At 37.7% G+C, this 20253-nt stretch overlaps 1 protein-coding gene across 1 annotated transcript in view; it reads right to left on the bottom strand.

Annotated features, from left to right (window-relative positions):
- The window catches only part of DGKI (diacylglycerol kinase iota), a 212287-nt gene that overhangs the window by 98100 nt on the left and 93934 nt on the right, over positions 1-20253 (bottom strand). Inside the window, 9 exon segments of the mRNA XM_040561335.1 lie at positions 407-485; positions 1653-1790; positions 2386-2499; positions 6065-6125; positions 8382-8464; positions 9454-9549; positions 10254-10328; positions 16197-16313; positions 16837-16908. Of these exon segments, the coding sequence (XP_040417269.1) occupies positions 407-485; positions 1653-1790; positions 2386-2499; positions 6065-6125; positions 8382-8464; positions 9454-9549; positions 10254-10328; positions 16197-16313; positions 16837-16908 (835 nt within the window).

The raw sequence follows: 20253 nt of genomic DNA, 5'->3' as shown, positions 1-20253 counted from the left end.
CCTCACTGATCTTATCTTTTCTCCACCTTCACACTGTAGGAAAAAGTTGCACCTGGCTTGCATTTGTTCTTCTTTCTGCTCTTATTCTGACACTTGTATGTCAGTGTAAGCTTCCTTTATAATTGTATTTGGCATCTCCTTTAAAAGGTCAAGAAATATGAAATCTCCCCATTTAGCCATTTTACTCCAGTGAATGCCATTTTTTTCTCGTACTTTTTCATTTTTAAATCACCAAATCCCTTGGAAAATCATTATACAATCATTTCCTTGCTACCTGTGGTTTGTACCTTGGGTTTGTATGTCCCAGCACTCTCTGAATTATAAGAACATAGCATTAAATTCAAATCCATTTGTAATTTATAAAATAACTGACCGAGGTTAAGAAAAGAAAAAAAGCTCCTCTTACCTCTGGATTCATGGAACTCCAGTGTAACATGTGCATCAAACCCAAGGCTGAAGTAATTATTGAAGACACTGAGTGGAAGCTATAATTGGATAATAGAAAGACGTGTAAAAATAACACAAATTAAAAATTCCATGACATACCAGGCATTAACTACTTTAAATCTGGCACCTCATGAAAAACTAAGGAAATTGAATAATTCAGGGAAGTGTATGCAGAAGTTGTTGTGAAGGCTAGTAATAGCTTGTGGAAGATATTCAAATACAAAAGCCCGAAGAACACAAGCACATCTACAGAGTTTTATGATCATATAAGTGTCTTTGTAAACACATCAAAAGGTTCTTGATTTATTTTCTCATTGAAATTTCCCTGAACATTGCTCCACTTAACATGTCAATACAAAGGTTTTCCTAATTGCTGGCACTTCAAGCTCAGCATGGCAAATGAAACTCAAGCTGTGTTCTTCCTGTTTCATATATAACCAGGAGCAATGCAAGTCCCAGACAAGAAGCCCTAATTCTATTGAGGACACATGAAGCAGGGAAGAACACATCTGGCCTCTTCATCATTATACTGGCCCAGCAGGGCTGTAGAGAGAGAACAATAGCATCCAACAGATAAACTGGAAATTATAACTGAGAAGAGGAAAATGGTGCACAGAATCATTTTTTGATGATAGAGACACTTTCAACATCTCCAGTCCAAATGACGTACCACTACAAATGTGATCCCCTCACAAAGATTTTACTGTTCTTCAACTCTCAAGGTACACTAATGGAGATCATATGGAGACCCACACACAAAGATGTTAAATCCAAACATACACTACTCCTTGCTGAAAAGAAGGGAACAGTTGGTATCCATCAGCAGAATCCTAAGGAATATAATTCTACATCATTTTTTAGATGTGCCTCTAATGGATGGTGTTCACAGTGTTCCTTCTCCTGCCACCTCAGGTTAACTAGAGAAAAAACAGCGACCTTTTAGATAAGATGCCATGGGGGTTTTGCCAGAATTTGGTTCTTAAGATAAATGCTTGAAATCTGAGAGTATAACAACAAATATGATGGCTGATATGCATTATGGTTCACATGTCACTGGAAGCACTGACACAAGAAAAGAGCAAAAGGTGAAGATGCAACTAGAAAATTAAAAAGTTTTGGAACTTCCCCACTCGTACATCTTATGGTGTATCCCAAAAATGCTCTTAAGCATACTATAGTCTCCCTGGGAAAAAGAAGGCTCTAACCTTACGAGCCCCATCCTCCAGCTCATCCTGTGGCAAATCTGGGTTGTGCTCAACCTGGAGATTCCACCGGTCCAGCTGGACAATGGTTCCATCTTCTACATGGCACAGGATCTTGGACACTGGCTCATCCGTGTAACCCTGGCAGCGGAATAAGTGTCACCAGAATATCAGCCATGGATAGCCAAAACAAAGCAAGTCGTTCACCAATTACCTGGAAGACCTCCCTCCTTTCATACAGATTTAAAACAGTGGATCAAATGTTCTTTAGAACACCTCAAAATATTGCTAGATTTTGCTATATGAAACATTTTGGAAAGCTATTGCTTATGAACATAAGTCTTGGACAGGCATGGTAAGACCATAATGAGAAGAACTAGAGTGTGTTTGCCCTGTATGAAATAACTCCAGTGTGTAGTCAAGGATAAATATTGAGGAAAAAAAAAAAAAAAGTTAAATATATGCTTAAATTATAAGTCTACCTATCATTCTCATTATTTGGCCTGAAATACCAGACAGATACATCTATGCTCCCTTTTATTACAACAATTACATCATTAATAATTCAAGCCACCAAACCGGAAACTGAACTGAGCTGTTGTGTCCAAGTGAAGCAGACCTTGCACAAAGCCCCACCAGCTATTTTAGCCAAAAGGAAGTTCCACACTGCTACACCACTAAATAAGAGCAGCAAGTTGAGAACCCACATGTAAGGGTAACCCCAGTCAGTGCTTACCCCACCCCAGTTGAGGGTGCGGGCAAGGTCATTCCCAGTGCCAAGTGGAAGGACAGCCACAGGAGGCTGGGGGTTGAGCTGCAGTTCATCTAGGATGGAGAGGATCCACCCAACCTATAAAACCAGAAATGCAAAAAACTGTTAGTCATGATGATGAAAAGGGAAGCAATGCATGTTTTGATTGTATCCCCACCACGCAAAAGGTCAAATAAAACAAAAGGGAGAAGGAAAAATAAGGATATCTGAAATTTAACACTACAACTGCCCCATCCAAGGTTTTGCCTTCCAGAGAGCTAGTAAAGAAGTCTTCATGAAGCTCCTGTGCAAGCAGAAGCAATAGGATGTAAACACTGTCTATTGTTAATGGCACACAGAGATTCTGAGGAAAGTCAGCAGAGAAGTAGCTATTCTTAAGAAATGATAACACGTAGAATCACACCAGGTATCTGTAAGGCTGCCTAAAAAAATTTCTCTGAAAAATATGGTAAGCTAAAATTAGTGAAGAATGATTAACAATGAGTTAGGAATAATATGGACAGTTCAAGCTAAATATTTTAAATTACCCTTATGCTAAAGGAAACTAAATCTTTGAGAACTGCCATGAAAGAAAACTCAAGAGATGCTTTAGAACAGCACGGTATCTCAGAGCATGTCCTGGAATAAAGGGTCCAGATCAGGTCAAGCACTGATTCGTCCAGAGGTCTCCCATTGCCTAGATGAGAGACCTTAGTGCTGAATTATTTCACTGTGACCGAAACATAATATAAATATAGATAGATAGATAGATACAGGACTTGTCTTGTTAAAAGACTATCTAAACTATAATGCTCAGGACTGAACACTGTGGGTTGGAAAAATGAGTCTGGATCTTTTGCACCATAAGCAATTTGGTTATTTTAGAAAGCTGATTCTCTCTCTTCCCCTACTCTGGACTACATAAAACTTTCAATACAAATCTGGCCAAAAGGAACAAAGTACCGTAAAATATTTTGTTTTCATTAAATGGTAATTTCCATCAGTGAAAGGAGTGTTGCTGAAAACATTCTCAAGCATTTTATGACTGAAATTATTGCTATAAGAAAATAGCACCATTACTTAGATTAATTCTCAACTTAAAAAAAAAAAAAAAAAAAAAAAAAAAGTTAAAGGAATGGGGGGTGCATTTTAAATAATGAATTAAAAAAAAAAAAAAGGCAGATAAGGAAAATAAAATGATTTTTTTTCCTGATGCCAGTGTTCAAAGAGTTCAAAGATGCCATCTCTCCTTAAAATGTAATCTTTTAAAGAAGACATAAAACTACTGACTTCACCTGGATGGGACTTTTCCTCTTCCAACTACTATTTCTGTGATTTCAAATAGATTCTTATCCCAAACTGGAATAAAACTGGAGCTTCCTGAACTGCAGCTAAAACATGAAGTAGTGGAGAGGGAGTGGCCTGGTATTACAACCACCACCCTATTTGGTATTCTAAGGTAAGTTTTTTTCCAAGTCCCTTCACAGAGAAATTTAATGTTGTGTAAGTAGCATTTATCACACAATTATTTATGATAACCTATTGCCAATTGTTAGAGTGTCCATATGGGATGCAGTCCTACATTAGAGCTCATTGTCTAACAGTCATGTGAATCACTTAAAACTCACAAAATTGGATGTTACCAAAGGTACTTGAGTTTATCTTAGGCACCATGGTACAACTAAGTGTAGCGCTTAATGGATTGTCAGAGGTAAGTAACCTTCCAAAAAACAATCCTCTGGTATTGAGAACAGAATACAGTAGAGACCTATACAACTCCAGAACTACTTAAAGAGCCCTTTGTCATTGCCATTGACTTAATCCATACATCTGTACCTCTGTCTCCCACTGGAACAGGTAACATTACAAATACCAGCCACTTTTGTAAATGCTGTAACTGGTAAATTTCAAATTACTAATTTATATTTACAACATTGCTCTTTAATTTGAGGTCATTTCTAAACCTTGTACAATCAAGGATGCTTTATAGTCAATGATGACAAAGAGTATCACTTCAGTCTAAAAGGAAAGCTCCTGACTGCTTTGGAAGCAAAGTTTTCCACTCACACCCTAGAAAGGAACAACAAGCAGCGATGATGGAAAAGTTACAATAAGTTCTGACTCACCTCAATAATGCAAGATAACATCTGGTCTCATTGAATATTCACAAAGTCCATTTGAGCCAGATTTCTCATTTCTAGATGTAATGGCTTTGGGAATAGCTAAATATTAATTTGCTTCAAACTGAGAAGCAGCAAAGGTAATAGTGGAGTGCTGCTCATACTAATGAGAAGGTGCTGCCCCCTGTTGCTTGCACTGCTCAGTGAAGAAAAAGAGGATGCTAAGATTCAACATAGTTGTATTAATTTGTATTTTAATATTTTCAGAAACAAGGTTTTCCTCCTATTAAAATTCTGGCTTCCTCAGACAGCAGCTGCAAATGCTTTCAGAAACAGACTGAAAACTTCTCTTTTTTTGCAGCTATATCTTCTGCTGAAGGAATACCTCACAAGTTTCTCAAGGAGTGTTCCCAATTCAGTGGCAGTAGTATCTTATTGTCCCAGGTACCAGCAAGATGGTACTCAAATCACATTTTTTCTTCATTCTTTCAGGGGAAGCACTAGTATTAATAACCTTTACATCTGGGGGTTTAAAAGAACCCACAGAAGCTGAACAGAAACTTCCTTCAGAAATTCAAGCAGAGAGTGGTTGAGAGCAGGTTCAGCTCACTTATTAAAAACAAACAAACAAAAAAAATAAATAAAAATAAAACAAAAATAAAAAATAAACAAAAACACTGTTTAGGTGCCCTAAACATCTGCTTATATATATATCCTGGCCAGCCATTGCACCTTTCAGCCAGAAATGCATTTTCCTTACTATAGGGTTACAAGTATTATCAAATGTATGTCTGGGCAACTGAGCTTCACAGAGACTAAAGGTCAGTTTTTCAACTGTATTTTGACACTCGGTAGCACAGAGTGAGATTTATAATATTCTTAAGTACTGGTAAGATTAACGCAGTTGTAATTACTTCATTATCATTCTTGGCCTCCAGGCCCCAAAACTGCAAGAGCCCATCCCCATCTGAAGGTGCCTAAATTCTTTAAAGATCAGATCCTACTCACTTATACAAGAACACATAGAAAATCAATAACAAGGAAACTCCTGAACCTAAATCTGCCAGATCCCAGGCTAGTAGTATGACCACTTCCTCACAGTGAATTTTTAAAGAAAATGAGGAAACTTGGGGCACAGAGGAGGCCCCCATTTGACTGTACTCAGACATCATGAAGACAACAGCAGAAAATGATTAAGTTAAGATTTAATGACCCCCAGACACCGATTTAACCTGCTAGATCCTCAGATCTGTGCAAATAGTAAGAGAAGGCCAACAAAGAAGGTCTTTATTTTTTAAGCTGTGCCAAATCTTTATGCATAAAGCAGATAGAACCCAGGACATTAGACATAAGAATATAGCCCCATCACTAAGCAGGCCAGATCACACAGAAAAGAGGAAAAAAAATGAGTAGATTTAATAAACGTAAGGTGGGGATACAATCAAAAATGTGCTCTACAGGCACCACATGGTGGGAAACCCATGACTGTGACCACTTTTATCTCTAGGCAATGACCAAAGGGCTGCCAGGCACTGGTCACCTACCGTCCCATCCCCACCACAGGCCAGGATCCGCAGGTTTGGCACTTTTCTGTACAGCTCCAGCCTGGCCGAGAGAGGGAAAAACAAAAAAAAAAGTGAAAAAAAAAAAGTCAACAGAACAATGCAGGTAGTATTTATGCATTTTGCTGAGTGACAGTTTAACAGCCACTTATTTTTCTCTAGAATATCCATTATCAGTGGCATAGGGTGGAGGTAGAAAAATAAAATAAAATAAATGACATGAGGCCTTCTTTCACAGTTAGACAACCCCTCCTGAGAAGTATTTTTTCTGTTTAACATGGGAACATGTAGCCTGAAATGCCAGGTGCTCATCTCCCTCTGGAGATGATAAAACCTTCCATTGTCCTCTTATCCTAAGGCAACAAATGTAAACATTGGGGGTTTTAAACCAAACATAGTGTTTCTCATCAGAGTTTGCTGAGCTCTGTTTCTGAAGCGTTTAGAGCATGACAGCTCCTTCAACTGATAATTGTATTTCTTTAATACCATGGAAGACAATATCACCTAACAGAGCTCTTCTCTGGCTATCTAATATAAGATACCAACAGGAAAGCCAAAAAAGGCCTGTTCTATCAGTTGCATGAAAGAGAGGCCTCGTAAAATGTCTCCCAGTGGAGGGGATCTAATTCTCCTTTAACTCCATTACACAGCTCTGAAAACTGTAAATCTACTTTAAAGCTTCTGTACATCATGAGAAGAGTGGCAGGTGTTTCAGCAGGAAAAAATAAATAAAGAGTGCTTTAGAATATGAATAGCAAACATTTGGTCCATTCTCATATATGTAAATATATGATTTTAAATGATCAGTGTCCTTTTGTGCTGCCCAGACTGTCAAAATGTCACTGAACAGACGGTTAAGTAAAGCAAAGATCCTTGCCTCAAACGACAAAGAAAGGTGGTCTTTCAGCAGTGAGAATCACCCCTTTAAAGACAGGTCCTCCTGAGGGACACTCACCCTTCAACCACTGCCCAGATAAGCAGCATCAGTTAGTCAGCAATCAAAGACAGTTTCATGCTGCTGTCATCTATGGAAATATAAAAGCAGCTTCACACCTTTATAATGATCAACCACTAGGAAATGGTCAAGCACTGTGGGATCCGCAGCCCATAGACTCTACTGAGATTTAGGCATAATGTACTGTTCAATGAACTCCCTACTTCGACTACCTGAATCTGATCAGCCATGCAATTGCCTTCAGTTGGTGCTCTGATGTACATTTTAAAGCAGTAACTATGAAAAAGATTCAATGATGTTTTCCTAATATGTGATTTTGTGTTAAAGGATAGCCGTCTACAGGTTTGTCCTACTTCTCTTGTAGACAAAATTCTTAAAACATCTTCTATGTATCTATTTACAATATGAAGATCGTGTAACATCCTTTGTCTCTGCTTCTGTCACTTGCTGTGGGCACTCCCACGTCATTTAACAAAAGGAACAACAATCAAAATCTGGCCAATAGAGGGTGCTCCTTGACAAATGTAAAAGATCATATCTGAATAACAAAGCTGCCATACCTCTCACACATCTATTAGAATGGTGTATATGCCATCCCCATCTTGTTTCATATGAACTACCTTTTCCTGAATAGGTATCACCCACAATACCAGAACATCAACTCCAATTGGTTGTCTCCACACATGTATAAACATATTTATTTAGATACACATATTTATACGTGAGGATAGAATTTGCAGACAACACAACAGAGAAAATACAATAGAAGTAACCTCCTATTTAACAGATAATCTATTAACTTGTCATAGTCAATCACAGGAAAACAAGACAATTTGAGTTTGAAGGAACCTCTAGTTCAGCTCCAGCTCAAAGCAGAGTCAACACTGAGATCAGACCATGTTTCTCAGGGTTTCATCAAGCTGGGGCTCAAAAATCTCCACATACGAAGAGAACCTGTTCCAACGGGTAACCGTCCTCACAGTGAAAAAGTCTTTCATTATATCTAGACAGGTCCCCTCTCATTTCAAACTTCTCTTTGGACAATTTGTCCACTGTTTCTTGCCCCTCCTGCCACGGTGCTGTAAAGGGTCAGGCTCTGTCTTCTCAGTAGCTTCCTCATAGGTATTTAAAGCCAGTGTTAAGACCCCCAAGCCTTGTCATTTTCATTCACATGCTTAAGCACCTTATCTGAAGTCATTTTAAGGGCTTAACTATACTCTGAAACTGATTCTGGATAATATGTATCAGCATCATTAGTCTACCAATCTTTCCAAGCTAGATGTTCATCTGTTTTCCTGATATAAAAAGAATTAATGTTCACATGGTGAGTGCTTGAGAACTTACGCATCTTTTGGCCCTTCCTGAGAGAGATCAAATACTTGGCGTGGATTCAAATACCACATAAACGTTTGGAGAATCTTGGTGCCCTGGGAAAAGAGAAAAATCAAAGGAAGGGAAATTATGAATTGTATAATGATTATTAGAAATAATAGTGCTCATTATTCACTATATTTGGACTGCTTTTCCTTCCTCTGTGATTTATAATGCAAAAATAAACCAAGAAAAATACAAAATAAAAAGTGGTGTAGCTGATGACCCCCCAATAGAGACCCAACAATTCATGCACAGTGCACATGTATACATATAAATTGAATTTAACAACACAGATCACTAACAGTTCATAAGAATAAGAACTCAGGTTCAGACCAAAGATTTATTTCCTACAGAAACCTGTTCTCCTACCTCTGACCACATGCAACTATAAACCTCTGTTATCCCACTCCTCCTCAGCCTGCCATCCATGACAGCAAAAAGATGAAAAAGCTTGCAGGCAAAGTCACCATAGTGAACAGTGTCCTGCCCATCATTCAAGTAATGATGTTTCTTTGACACCCACCATCACCACCATGAACCCTTATAACCGTAAGCTTCTACTATCTTGTGAAGCAGGAACCAAGGACTCTGGGCAGTCGCTGCACCGCTGCTCCCTCAACTCAGTGCAGATTGGTCAACCTTTCACCAAAATATCACCTGGTTCTTTAAGGTATAGTATAGGAACAGAAGTGATTTCTTAAATGCCATAACAATGTGGCATTTCACATTCACTGGGCTTTCCTTGTAAAATTACATCATATTTTGCATAAAAGAAGTCTTAGACACTTCACCAGGAATCTAAAATTTCTGTGGAAAGATGAGTTCTGAAAACTTCCAAAATAACATTTCAGATTCCTTTCAACTTGAGACAACTGCTCATATATTCAAGTATCCTTTCCTTCCACTTCAGTAGAATTAGATGGAGGTATAAAGGGCATTCAACAGCAAGCACCTCTTCTAGGAGACTGCATAGAGTTCTTATTCATGATTGACTGAAAACTATTCTTATCTGCAGAAACACTGTTATTAGACTAAACCTTACCTGGTTCCCTCCACTTTTTGGATTGACAAAAACCAGCAATGGTTTCATGAGTGGAGAGGAGATAGGCTTTATCACAAATGGCCGACCTTTGTTATCCTGAGAAACAGAAGCAAGAAATAACTTTAGTAAAAGCTATGGAAAGGGTAAGCTTCCCTGGCATAACATGCAGAAGACCCAAAACAGCTCTGACAAAACTACTTTGGGTATTGGAAACAGTATAGCCATGATAATATGGTGCTCAGTTGAGACTAAATGTATCCAGCTAAGACAATTCGGTAAGAAAATAAGTAAACCTAACCATAGGACTATTAGTATGATTTTTTTCTCTGTGGCCCAATGTCAAATTTCACGCAAGCAGAATATCTCCAACTGGAGATCAACCAAGGGAGAAATTATCCAACTGGACCTGCAAACCACCTCAAGCTGAGACCCTTGCAGTCAATACACTCACCATGGATTTCACAACCCCATTTTTACAATCCTGTTCCACCTAATTGAACCCAAGTGTCTGAGCTGAGTCTTTCACACCCTAAGGGGATGCTGTTTCATTAGTTTGCTGGTAGTCCTGGAGTCTGCTATGTTGTTTCTTGAAAAAAATAATTCAGCAATTAAGAGACTTCTCATATGAGTTTTTGACAAAACATGTCTTTTCTCACAACAAATTCAGTAATATGGAATTTTCCAGTAAAAAAGAATATTTTTTTAAAATCTACATTAAAAAAAAAGTAAAAAAACTTTAAAATCTGCAATTATACATTCAAATAAAAGGGGACTGATTTTCAAAGCTCTGAAATACTTACTTCATTGCCTCTTTTGCTGGCTTTTCTTTTAAAAGATGTTCTCTTCTTTCGTCGCGTTGAAGTCTTTAATGAGTTCTATGTCAAAAAAAAAAAAAAGAACACATGAAAAGCAAAACAAAATTGAGAAGACAGGCACAGACAGAGCCCCTTTATGAAGCTCTTCCATGCATGTCCACTTGGAGAATGATAAGAGTATTTGGCACATGCTCAAGATTTAAATCACATGCGCTGCATGCTTTACACTTCCACACCACCGTTTATGGAGAAAGCCACACACGGAGACCAGACTGGTGCTTTGGAACTGGAAACTTTCCCACGCTGTGAGGGGGGAAAAAGATCAGATGTTCCCATAGACTCACATAACACCACATGTTGTACCTGCCAACCCTCCCAATAGGGGTAGGAGACGCCCATTTCCCCTTCGGGGCTCCAGTCTCCTGCCCAATCAGGCTCGTCTCCTGGTATGGAGACCACCTGCATAAAGATGTAATAAAAAACATGATAAATGAGATATTTTTCATGTTTTTTTTTTTTTTTTTTTTTTTTTTTTTTAGGAAAGAAAACAACAAGTTTTAGCTCTGGCAACCACTATGACTCAACATAATGTAGGCACCATGGTGTATGATGTTGGCACTGCAGAGTCGGTTCCAGCTTGTCAAGAAGCTTGTGTGATCATCTGGTGAGGAACAATGTGAATTGTTAACATTTAAGGATTTGTGGGGTTTTTTTGTTTGCTTGGTTTAAATAATATCACTGAACCACAGGAAAAAAAAAAAAAAAAGCAAAACTGCTTCTATTTTTGCAGAAACTAAAAAAAAATGCATGAAAGCTCTTCTCCAGGCTGGCAATAGCCTACTTAATAATACTGGACCATAAAGGTCTTCTGGTTGATAAGAACATACCAAAAAAGGAATTATTGTTTTTCCTTAAAATGCAGTACCTGATATCATATCAGCAGGAAAATCTTTCCTTTTCCATATGAATGAGATTTTGTATTATAGGAAATACTGTAAATATTTCCTAAGTATTTCAACTCTTGGTCTGTGCATTACTAGGAAAGAAAGTAACACAGGAAATTAGAAGAAAGTTAATTGATTGTTTTCTGGCTTCAAGAGGGAAGCAAGATCCACTCAGCTCATCCAGAAGTTAATTTCTGTCCCGATGTTATTCAAAAGTGTATCATTAATGAAAAGAAATTAATGATCAGACATCACCAAGTCTGTAAGTAGTGATATGTCCCTACTTAATCCTGTTCACTAGCCAGTAATGCCATTACGTTAATAAGAAGAGTTACTAGATTCTCCCTTGGTATACCTAATACCTACTTCCAGAATTTCAAAACCCCAGTACAATACATCAGATGCAGAAGTTAGTTTTTCCTGACTTCTCTGAAACGTGGAAACATTAACAGCTATCTAACTCAAATTGCTAAAGACACTATCCTCTTCTTTTTCAACCAGACCAAGAGAAGCCTGCTGTAGAGCAAAAGGTCCCAAACTTTTTGTCACCTCCCAACTTTTCTTGTGGACATTGATGTATTCATGCCTCGTTGCTTACTGAAAATATTAAAGACAATATGGTTCAGCAAATGAATTCCTCGGTACTTGCCCTCTTATGTCATAGTTTGAGAAACTATCTAAGAAGGCATTCTTATTCTTCCCTACTCTGATACAAAGTGTTGAAAACACAATAAATCATGAAGACTGCACTGACCACAGAAGTGGATGGACAGTATCACCTTCATAGTCTATCATTGCCCTATATAAAGAGTCAGACTGAAGGTAGACAAAAGTCTTTATGTCAATATAAAGGTACAGTACATTGGCCTCAAAGGTTCAGCAGGCAGCCGCGAGCAGTAGGGTTCTTGGCCTATTTTCTCAGCTGATTTCTGCTAAACAATCCTCCCTGGCATGGGGCAAAATAGGACAGATCAGAGATTAGTCTATCCACAGTCTTCCCAGCTATCTGCTGAAAGGTCATGGGCATATCAGGACTTTTCCTTGTGCTCCAGTCTCTCCAGGTGTAAAATTTAAAATACTTATCTTATTGGTAATGTGCAGTGAACTCTACTGGCAAATCATAGACTGTAACTCAAGTCAGGTATTATGTCAGGAAAGTACTTAATTGTACCACTTGAAGGACTGTACATGTTAATTCTGCCTCCACAATAGATGGACTTAAGGCCAGTGAAATTCTTCTGGAAAGAGTAAAGATAGTTCAACAAAGTATTGCCTACTTTAACAAATAATGTAAAGACTGTTTAAGTGTAGCTGTCATTAAATCACATCATAGCATAACTCTTTTCTTGCCTATGGTTGGAGTGGGAAGAGGCATACGACTATATTAAGGAAAGAGTTTTAGTCTAAGCCTCCATCATAACATTTTTTCATTTCTACACTCAAAAAGCAATAACATATGTTACAACACAACTATGTTATTTTGCTTTTCTTTTTTTTTAGCATGCTTATGTGTATAGTGTTAAGAGAACCTAAATCTTTGTTATAATAATGATAACTGCACATCTATAGCAGATGAAAGGTAAGAAGCTGATCAAACATATGCAGGTTCTCTTTGCAAACATGCAGAAGAATAACAGCCAAGAGTAATCATCAGTCTTCACACATGGAACTGAAGAAATGGATGTGTACTACCTTGTCCACATAACAAGGTGATGAGTATTTTCACAAACATATAACGTTATTCAGCATAATACTTGATAGCAAAGCATACCTTTAACTGTGCACCATAAGTAAATCCTAACTTGCATCTAGAGAGGAAACCTCTCCTTTGTGGATGTCAGTTTGGCCATCTTCAAAGAGAGATTTTTGGTATTATTGCATGGTCACTATAGTTCTAAACAAGCTTAGCTAAATGAACAGAATTGGAGTCCTTGCATGGTATTGGTTGGTGTGAGGGCCACAGACTATCTTGAGCAGATCTAATGAATCTGTTCAACCTTTTCCTTTGCAACATTTCAGTCTTCATTTTCAAAGGCTTTTAACATGTTGGGCTTCAAATGATGTAAACAATTAACAGCTTCTGAGAAGGTCAATCTTGACCATCTTCTGGTTGTTCACAAACCACAGTCGGGCAAGACAGCTACAGCCAGCAATTGAGGAAGGGAAGAAATAAACCCAGAAGTATAAAGATTCACTAACACTTTTTGAAGGTCCTTGAAGGATTAGTAGAAGGAGAAAATACCATGTTTACTCACCTTGAACAGGAAAAATAAAATAATAAAATAAAATAGAATCTTACAATTACTGCCTTTGCCCTCACAAACAGAAGACAGACTGAATTATAAGTACATCAGCCAGATGTACACCTTCTCATTGTCTTCTTTTCTCACACAGCAAAAGCGTAGCTAGCCTATTCCTAGCACTAACACCACTTGGGCTACCATGCCTGACTTATAACAAAATGTGACAGGGCAATAGGGTTGACAGCTTTCACAAACTAGAAGACAGAATTGATTTGAACCCTAGGAAATCAGAGATGGTATCAAAGTGCTGCTAACACAGTACGTAAATACCGGAAATCAGTAAAAGCATTACAGAAGTGGCTCATATTATGAATAAAACGAAATTGGTACCAGGAATTTTACATTTATGAAAATGGGTCATTACAGACAGGGCTACCACCTATCCCAGAACTATTTGAACCATTCATAATATTCTTCTTCTTGTAATCAATTGCTTGCAAGCAGCAAAAGCTCCCCGCTTAGAAAGTAAAGAGTGTAAGCAGAGACTTTTCCTTAACCAATTACATCATCATGTTTTACTACTACAATATTGTGGGTAATCAGAGGGGGAGTGTGCTCTTTATTCAAATCCAATATCTGAAAGGTGGTGACCCATGTTGTAGCTAAGCATGGGAAAACATTTTTCGTAGCAATAAAAAGAAAAAGAAAAATCAAAACTCAGGACAAGGGTTTGCTACAAAAAGCCACCTTATTTGCTTGAAATTAAAAACCAATAAAAAGGATGAAGGCACAACTAAAATCAGCTTTATGAGTAGGGAATTCATTTCAGGAGTTGCCCGTGATCAATGTGAGTAGTTAACTAGAGCTGAGAAAATAATTTATAACCAAAAGGCTTCTAGCCAAATTTACTCCAATTATGGAATATGTGAAAAACAGATTGCTCATTACACATATTTATTTACTATCTGAATTTACAAAAATTTGAATATTGTGTTTGTATTATGTGGACTGAATGCAACCATAGTGTTCACCAAACACACATACAGGGTTAAAGGGGTCACAGTACACAGAAGTAGAGCTGGCCAGAAACAGCAGGAGGGAAGAAAACTTCCTAAAATAATAATAATAATAAAATAAGAATAAAAGCAAACAAGATTTCTGCTAAAAATCTAAAGATGCATCTGAAAGATGTGTTAATATTTTCCACAGCAACAGATGCGTTCCACAAAACTAATACTGCACTGGGTATTGTTGTTCAGAAATGTTGTGGAAACTTGCCCATCCTCTGTTTTACATATCATTCCAATTCATCTAAAGCTTCAGTTATTCAAGATAAGATTTTTGCATGCTACTGACCATGAATTTCAAAGACTTGACATATGATGGGAGGGAAAATTGGACTGAAGTACTTCCTCTCCATTCATGACTCAGGCACACAGAACTAATAGACACTTTCATTAAGCCTAACATTTAAAACATGCATTTAAAGTACTTTTTTCCCTATGAATTATAATTAACTAGATCAGATTTTCTTTTGAACTTTTCTGAAAAAATAATGGACAAGAAAGCAAACTGTCTAAAAATATTCTAAGAAAGTCATCCTTTGGGCAACCACCAAATCAGGAGAAAATTACAAGTGCAATTTTTTTAATATAAAAATAAGAAAAATACAAAATAAAAAATGCAAATGCAAGCAAAAAATTAATAGAAACCCCAAAAATAAAATAAAATAGACCAAAATAGCTTAAAAGATTAAAGAAAGACTTCTTAATTAGTTCAAATATGAATACTATTGTTTTTATTAGCTTATTTTCTTTTTATTAAAATTAGTATTTGTTGTTTTTAATAACCTTTTCCTGATTTTGTTTAAAAATAAAGGTAACAGTAGTGTATTGTTGGCTCACCAAAAAAAAAAAAAAGGGGGGGGGGGGTTAGTGAGCTAGAAATTATATAACAAATTCAATAATCTTCCTGTTTTTGTAAGAAACTATACCAAAAAGCATATGAAAGATGCTTTTGTTCAGTGTGTGTTTGTCTGTTTCTTTTCTACCTGGAATCAAAATAACAACAACAACAACAACCACCTACTTCTTGCATGACGGGAATTCCCTTTTAATTTTTGGCCAGTTCTCTTTTGGATACCTTCTCTCCCTATTGTGTTGATTAGTGAATTAACCTCTCTAAAACATATCACATCTATTGCAAAGCTTTGAAGTCTTGTCCTTTTTACCTGCAACTAAATGAGCATGTGGGCTTACTGCTGGCATTCAGCAAGAGCTGATGTGAATAAGACATGATTGTTTAAGAGTCCTTTGACGAAAAATTCAGAGGCATGCCAGACCAGCTACAGTGAATTCTTACTGCAGTTCAAGTGAATGTTTGTTAACAGTTTTTCCCCTGTATTTGCTCAGCTCTATTTAATGGAGCATGCTTGACCTCCAACACAGTGTATTTCTTGCAGTATGCTAGCTGAAGTCACAGTTAAGAGGAACAAACCTGAGCTGCATTGCTCAGAACAAAAGTCATGTTTGCTGCTAATCATCCCAAAGAGGGAAACCTACTGATGGCTAGATGGAAGGGAAGGAGGATACAGGTTCATAGTCACCATGAATGTATGCTGGGTATCAGGGAGAGAGACAAGGTTGAACAAGCATGCCTTAGTGGAGGACTACTGAGTGCCGAAGCCAGGCTGGCCCTGTACAGCCATACAGCTTCAGAAACAGACATCAGCATGCAGTTACCTGAGGTTTCTTCACCTTAATGATCCAGGTGGGAGGCACAATGACAGCTGCGTGAGCCCCCAGGGAACACGGCTCCTCAATGTGGTGTAGCATGAAGCAGGTGACTTTGTTATGAAACTGGAGAAGAGCAAATGACTAGAGTCAATAAGGAGGTCACGAAAGACAAAGGCGAAGCATGGAGAGGAAGAAGAGAATGACACTGAGAAAACTGGACCAACGCTCCCAACTCTGTCATCCTCAAGTTCCCACCTCAAACCCTGGGAGCTTTAAGAACATAAAACTAAAGATCGCCGTTCTTAGCCATGCTTTATACCTACGTAGATAAACACAGATTAAAGCTCATAAACCAGCCTGACTGTGCTAAATGTATTAAAATCCCTTTGACTCTTTGAGATGGCAGCAGCGTTGTGTTGATGGTAGGTAGCCAGTGACTACACTGGGCAGCAAGACTCTTCTCCTGGAAGGATTCATGTGTTAGCCAGCTAAAATTATGGTGGTTTTGAGCAAAAGGAAAAGAAAGACTAAAACTGGGGGTGATTCACTGAGAGAAGAAACCCCGAAAGCAGGGACAAACAGAATTAATTGCTTGGAGGCCACTCAGTGAAGCTGCTACCACTTGCCCTGAGTATTGTCCACTTACCGCCAGCTTGCACCAGGAACAACTGATGGCCACAATCTCTTTACTATGGAAGGAGAACTTCTGCTGAAAGCCCTACAACAAACAGGAGAAAAAGAATTAAATTGCTCCTGACTACAACAAAATTTACAGCTTAAACTCTTGTCGGGAAACTGTGCTAGGCTAAATCAGTTCAGTGCAGTCAGATACTTTGGTCCAGCCTCAAAGCTCTTAGCCATCAAACTGATTTTGTAGGGATATAATAACAGGATTCATGGAGAAGGTTCTTCAGCTAGGGCATGTGAGCACTTCTCTATCTCACTCTCTCATATCCCCCCCCACCTTCCCCCCCCAGTCTTTAGAGACATAAACATTTTAATGCATTTTTAAAATTGTATAGTTAAAGAGGGAAAGGAAGAAGAAGAAACAGACAAGGAATTACTATTTTAATGGGTTTCTAGAGATATGACTAAGATTCAGATTTTCTGTGGAACAGAACATTCTTTCTTTGCAGTCTTTTTTGCCCTAAATACATATATATATATTAAAAATAAAATAAATTGATTTTTTTTATTATTGTTATTATTTATTTTTTTTAATGCACAGTTGAATCAACTACAATGTCTGTCTGGAAATGTTTCATTTGGGAAATTAAGTTTGTTTTATTAAGCTGACTCAGATCAAAATCCTTTTAGTCAACTCAAAAAAAAAAACCAAACATTATCTAATTCAAATAAAAAAGTTATTTATATGTATATTTTTATAGGTTTAAAGAGAAAAAAATCACCATTATCAGCAAATATGAGATTTTATTCCCTTACAGAAGAGTTTCATTTTGTAGAATGCTATTTCAACAGACATATCTTTTTCCTCTAAATTCTAAGTCTGGAAAAGACCATTGGGTCAAATATACCCTTCTTGCACATAACACAGGTGACAAAGTGTAACTGGAGTTATAGCCTAAAAATTTGTGTTCACTTAAAGCTTATTTAACCTGAAAAAGAATTGATTTGGGTTAATGTTCAGCACTCCACTGAACAGTTTGTCATGGACAACTTCAATGTTAAGTCTAGATTTATTTCAAATTTGTAGTTGTCTGGATCCTTTGTTCTTTGTCTTTTATCAGGTCTTTCTTTACCACATTAAGCAGCCCTTCAGCAGCCCAGAATTTTCTGCCTAATTGAAAGTCTCTCTATCAGGTCATGAGGTTATGAGTCGGTTTTCTTTTTGACAAGCTGAGTACTACCCAAATCTCCCACATGCTGGTCAATATCCAAGACCCAAGGAAAAGAGTTACAGTAATCTGATTTAGTAACATCTAGAAGGACATTTCTTCACTGCATCCATAATTAAGGTCCTAGCTGCTGTGGAATGAGATGGATATATGCAAGTTGGATACATGCAGGAAAAACGAGACTATTAGGACACTAATGGTGTGCTTGACAATGACAAACACAGCAAGGAGAAATAAACAACCAAAAACTCATCCAGAGGTACAATGCTCTTGTCAGCTGAGAGACTGAGCTACAGTCTGTCCATAAGCAGTAGCTGAGGACAGCCCTATCAATACACTGATGGGGAGGAGGTTCTCCCCATCTACCTGCTGTGCAGAAATACACATTGCAGCTAGTTCTTCTGGTGTCCCCAGAGCATATTCAAACCAGCTTGCCAGTAGACCACACCACCAACATAGGACAAGTCCCTAAGCTTTTAGCTTGTGCCACTTCTGTCTAGAATTTTTTTTTTTAATCCTTACACTGGTATCTAAGGTTTTAAGAAAGAAACTCAAAGAGCAGGTTCTTCATAATGGAGGTGATTTAGTGTGTTCAAGTTTAGTAACAGATCATGGCTAAATGGCTTCACAAAGACAAGCCATCCAGCTGCTTCTGCCTGGGCAGATCCAATCTTCTATTCAGTACAAAAGCATTTCCAGTGCACAAGAGCAGAGTGACAGTATGCATGACAAGTGCTGAAACTGGACAAAGCACTCTATTCTTATTCACTTAGTCTAGTGCTTCTTACTGTTTCTTACAAATCTTACTCTTTCTTGTCCCAAAGTATTAAAAATAATCAGCCTCTCACGGTCATGAAATGTTTCGTTTTGTTCTGGTTTGTAACAAGCGGGAGAGAAATCCTCTCCCAAAATCTCTACTAAAAACCTAAAATTCAGTACATTAATTCCACAGCCCATCAGTGATATATTTTAAACATATGGACTGACTGAGCAGCTTGTCTGGTTCTGGATGGACTGTTTTTCATTTATTCAGTAAACCATTTGGTTTTTAGGGAGTCATACGAGAAAATGATACAGCAATAAAAACATATTAATGATAAATAACAATGAAACACTTTTCATCCTCAACTTGCATTACAAATGTGAACTAATTCTTCCTAAAGATATATAGTTTGAAGTAAGATAGTAATTATTTGAAAGCTAACTTTTCAAATAAAAGAAGTGATGAAATAAAGTGATGTGCTGGAGGTCACAGTGAGATTTGACATGGACTATCAGGTTGAAACACTGGGGGACCCCATACTCCACCAAAAATTCGCTCTTCCTCCTTTCCTCAGTGAGAAAAACTTTATGAGAATATCAGCCTATCAGTACCTGATTAGCCCTGATTCACTAGCAATCAATTTCTGTGCAACACATGAAATTCCATGCTGTGAGTTGTTCCTGTGGAAGTAAATAGTTGTGTATACCAGAGGAAACACATTTGGAGGAAAAGAGCACCTGAATCCCCAGTTTGAACTGGTTATTACAATCTGCCTAAATAATTGGGATCAAAGCCCCCATTAATAAAGGCACTCACACACACATACACAGCACATAGGGTTCCATAGCTCCAGCATATTTTGGCTATATCCATTAACCTGTTTATCATGACATCTGCAGAAAAATACAATTCCTTCTGAACTTCCCCCCACCAGTAAGGACTGATAGGAATTTTAGGACAGACTGGTTACACTGGCCACATGCATGTAACCAGCACAGGTCTTAATGTGACAGACTGCAAGAACTCCATATGTAAAATGAAATCCTAATGCCTTTAGGGGAGATCCAATCTAGAAGGGCAAAGGAGGCATGCCATAAGAATGCTGCCTGTGAAGTGCCTCCTTGCAGTGTTCACATGTCACTTTTTATAAAAGGGTACCATATTTGTATGGTGTGCCTTGCTGCAGCTGATAATCTACATCACTATTCAGATACAAATCTGATTTCTTCTGACTAAAGTGTCACGCCATGGAGATTAGACACAATCTTTCTTACTAGTTGATGGTAAGACAGAAACAAAAATATAATACAGTGCTAGAGAAGGGAAATCAAATCCCTGTATTATTTAAATATCTCTCACCAAATTTCAGGGGTTCATAAAATTTCAGAAGAAATGTCCTCAGGACATAAGGCTCTTCTTATTCCTTTTTATAACTTTTTAGAAA

This window comes from Cygnus olor, chromosome 1, assembly GCF_009769625.2.
Source record: "Cygnus olor isolate bCygOlo1 chromosome 1, bCygOlo1.pri.v2, whole genome shotgun sequence".
Taxonomy (NCBI): Eukaryota; Metazoa; Chordata; class Aves; order Anseriformes; family Anatidae; genus Cygnus; species Cygnus olor.
The sequence above is the reverse complement of the archived record's forward strand: the minus strand, read 5'-3'. Positions and strand labels throughout refer to the sequence as shown.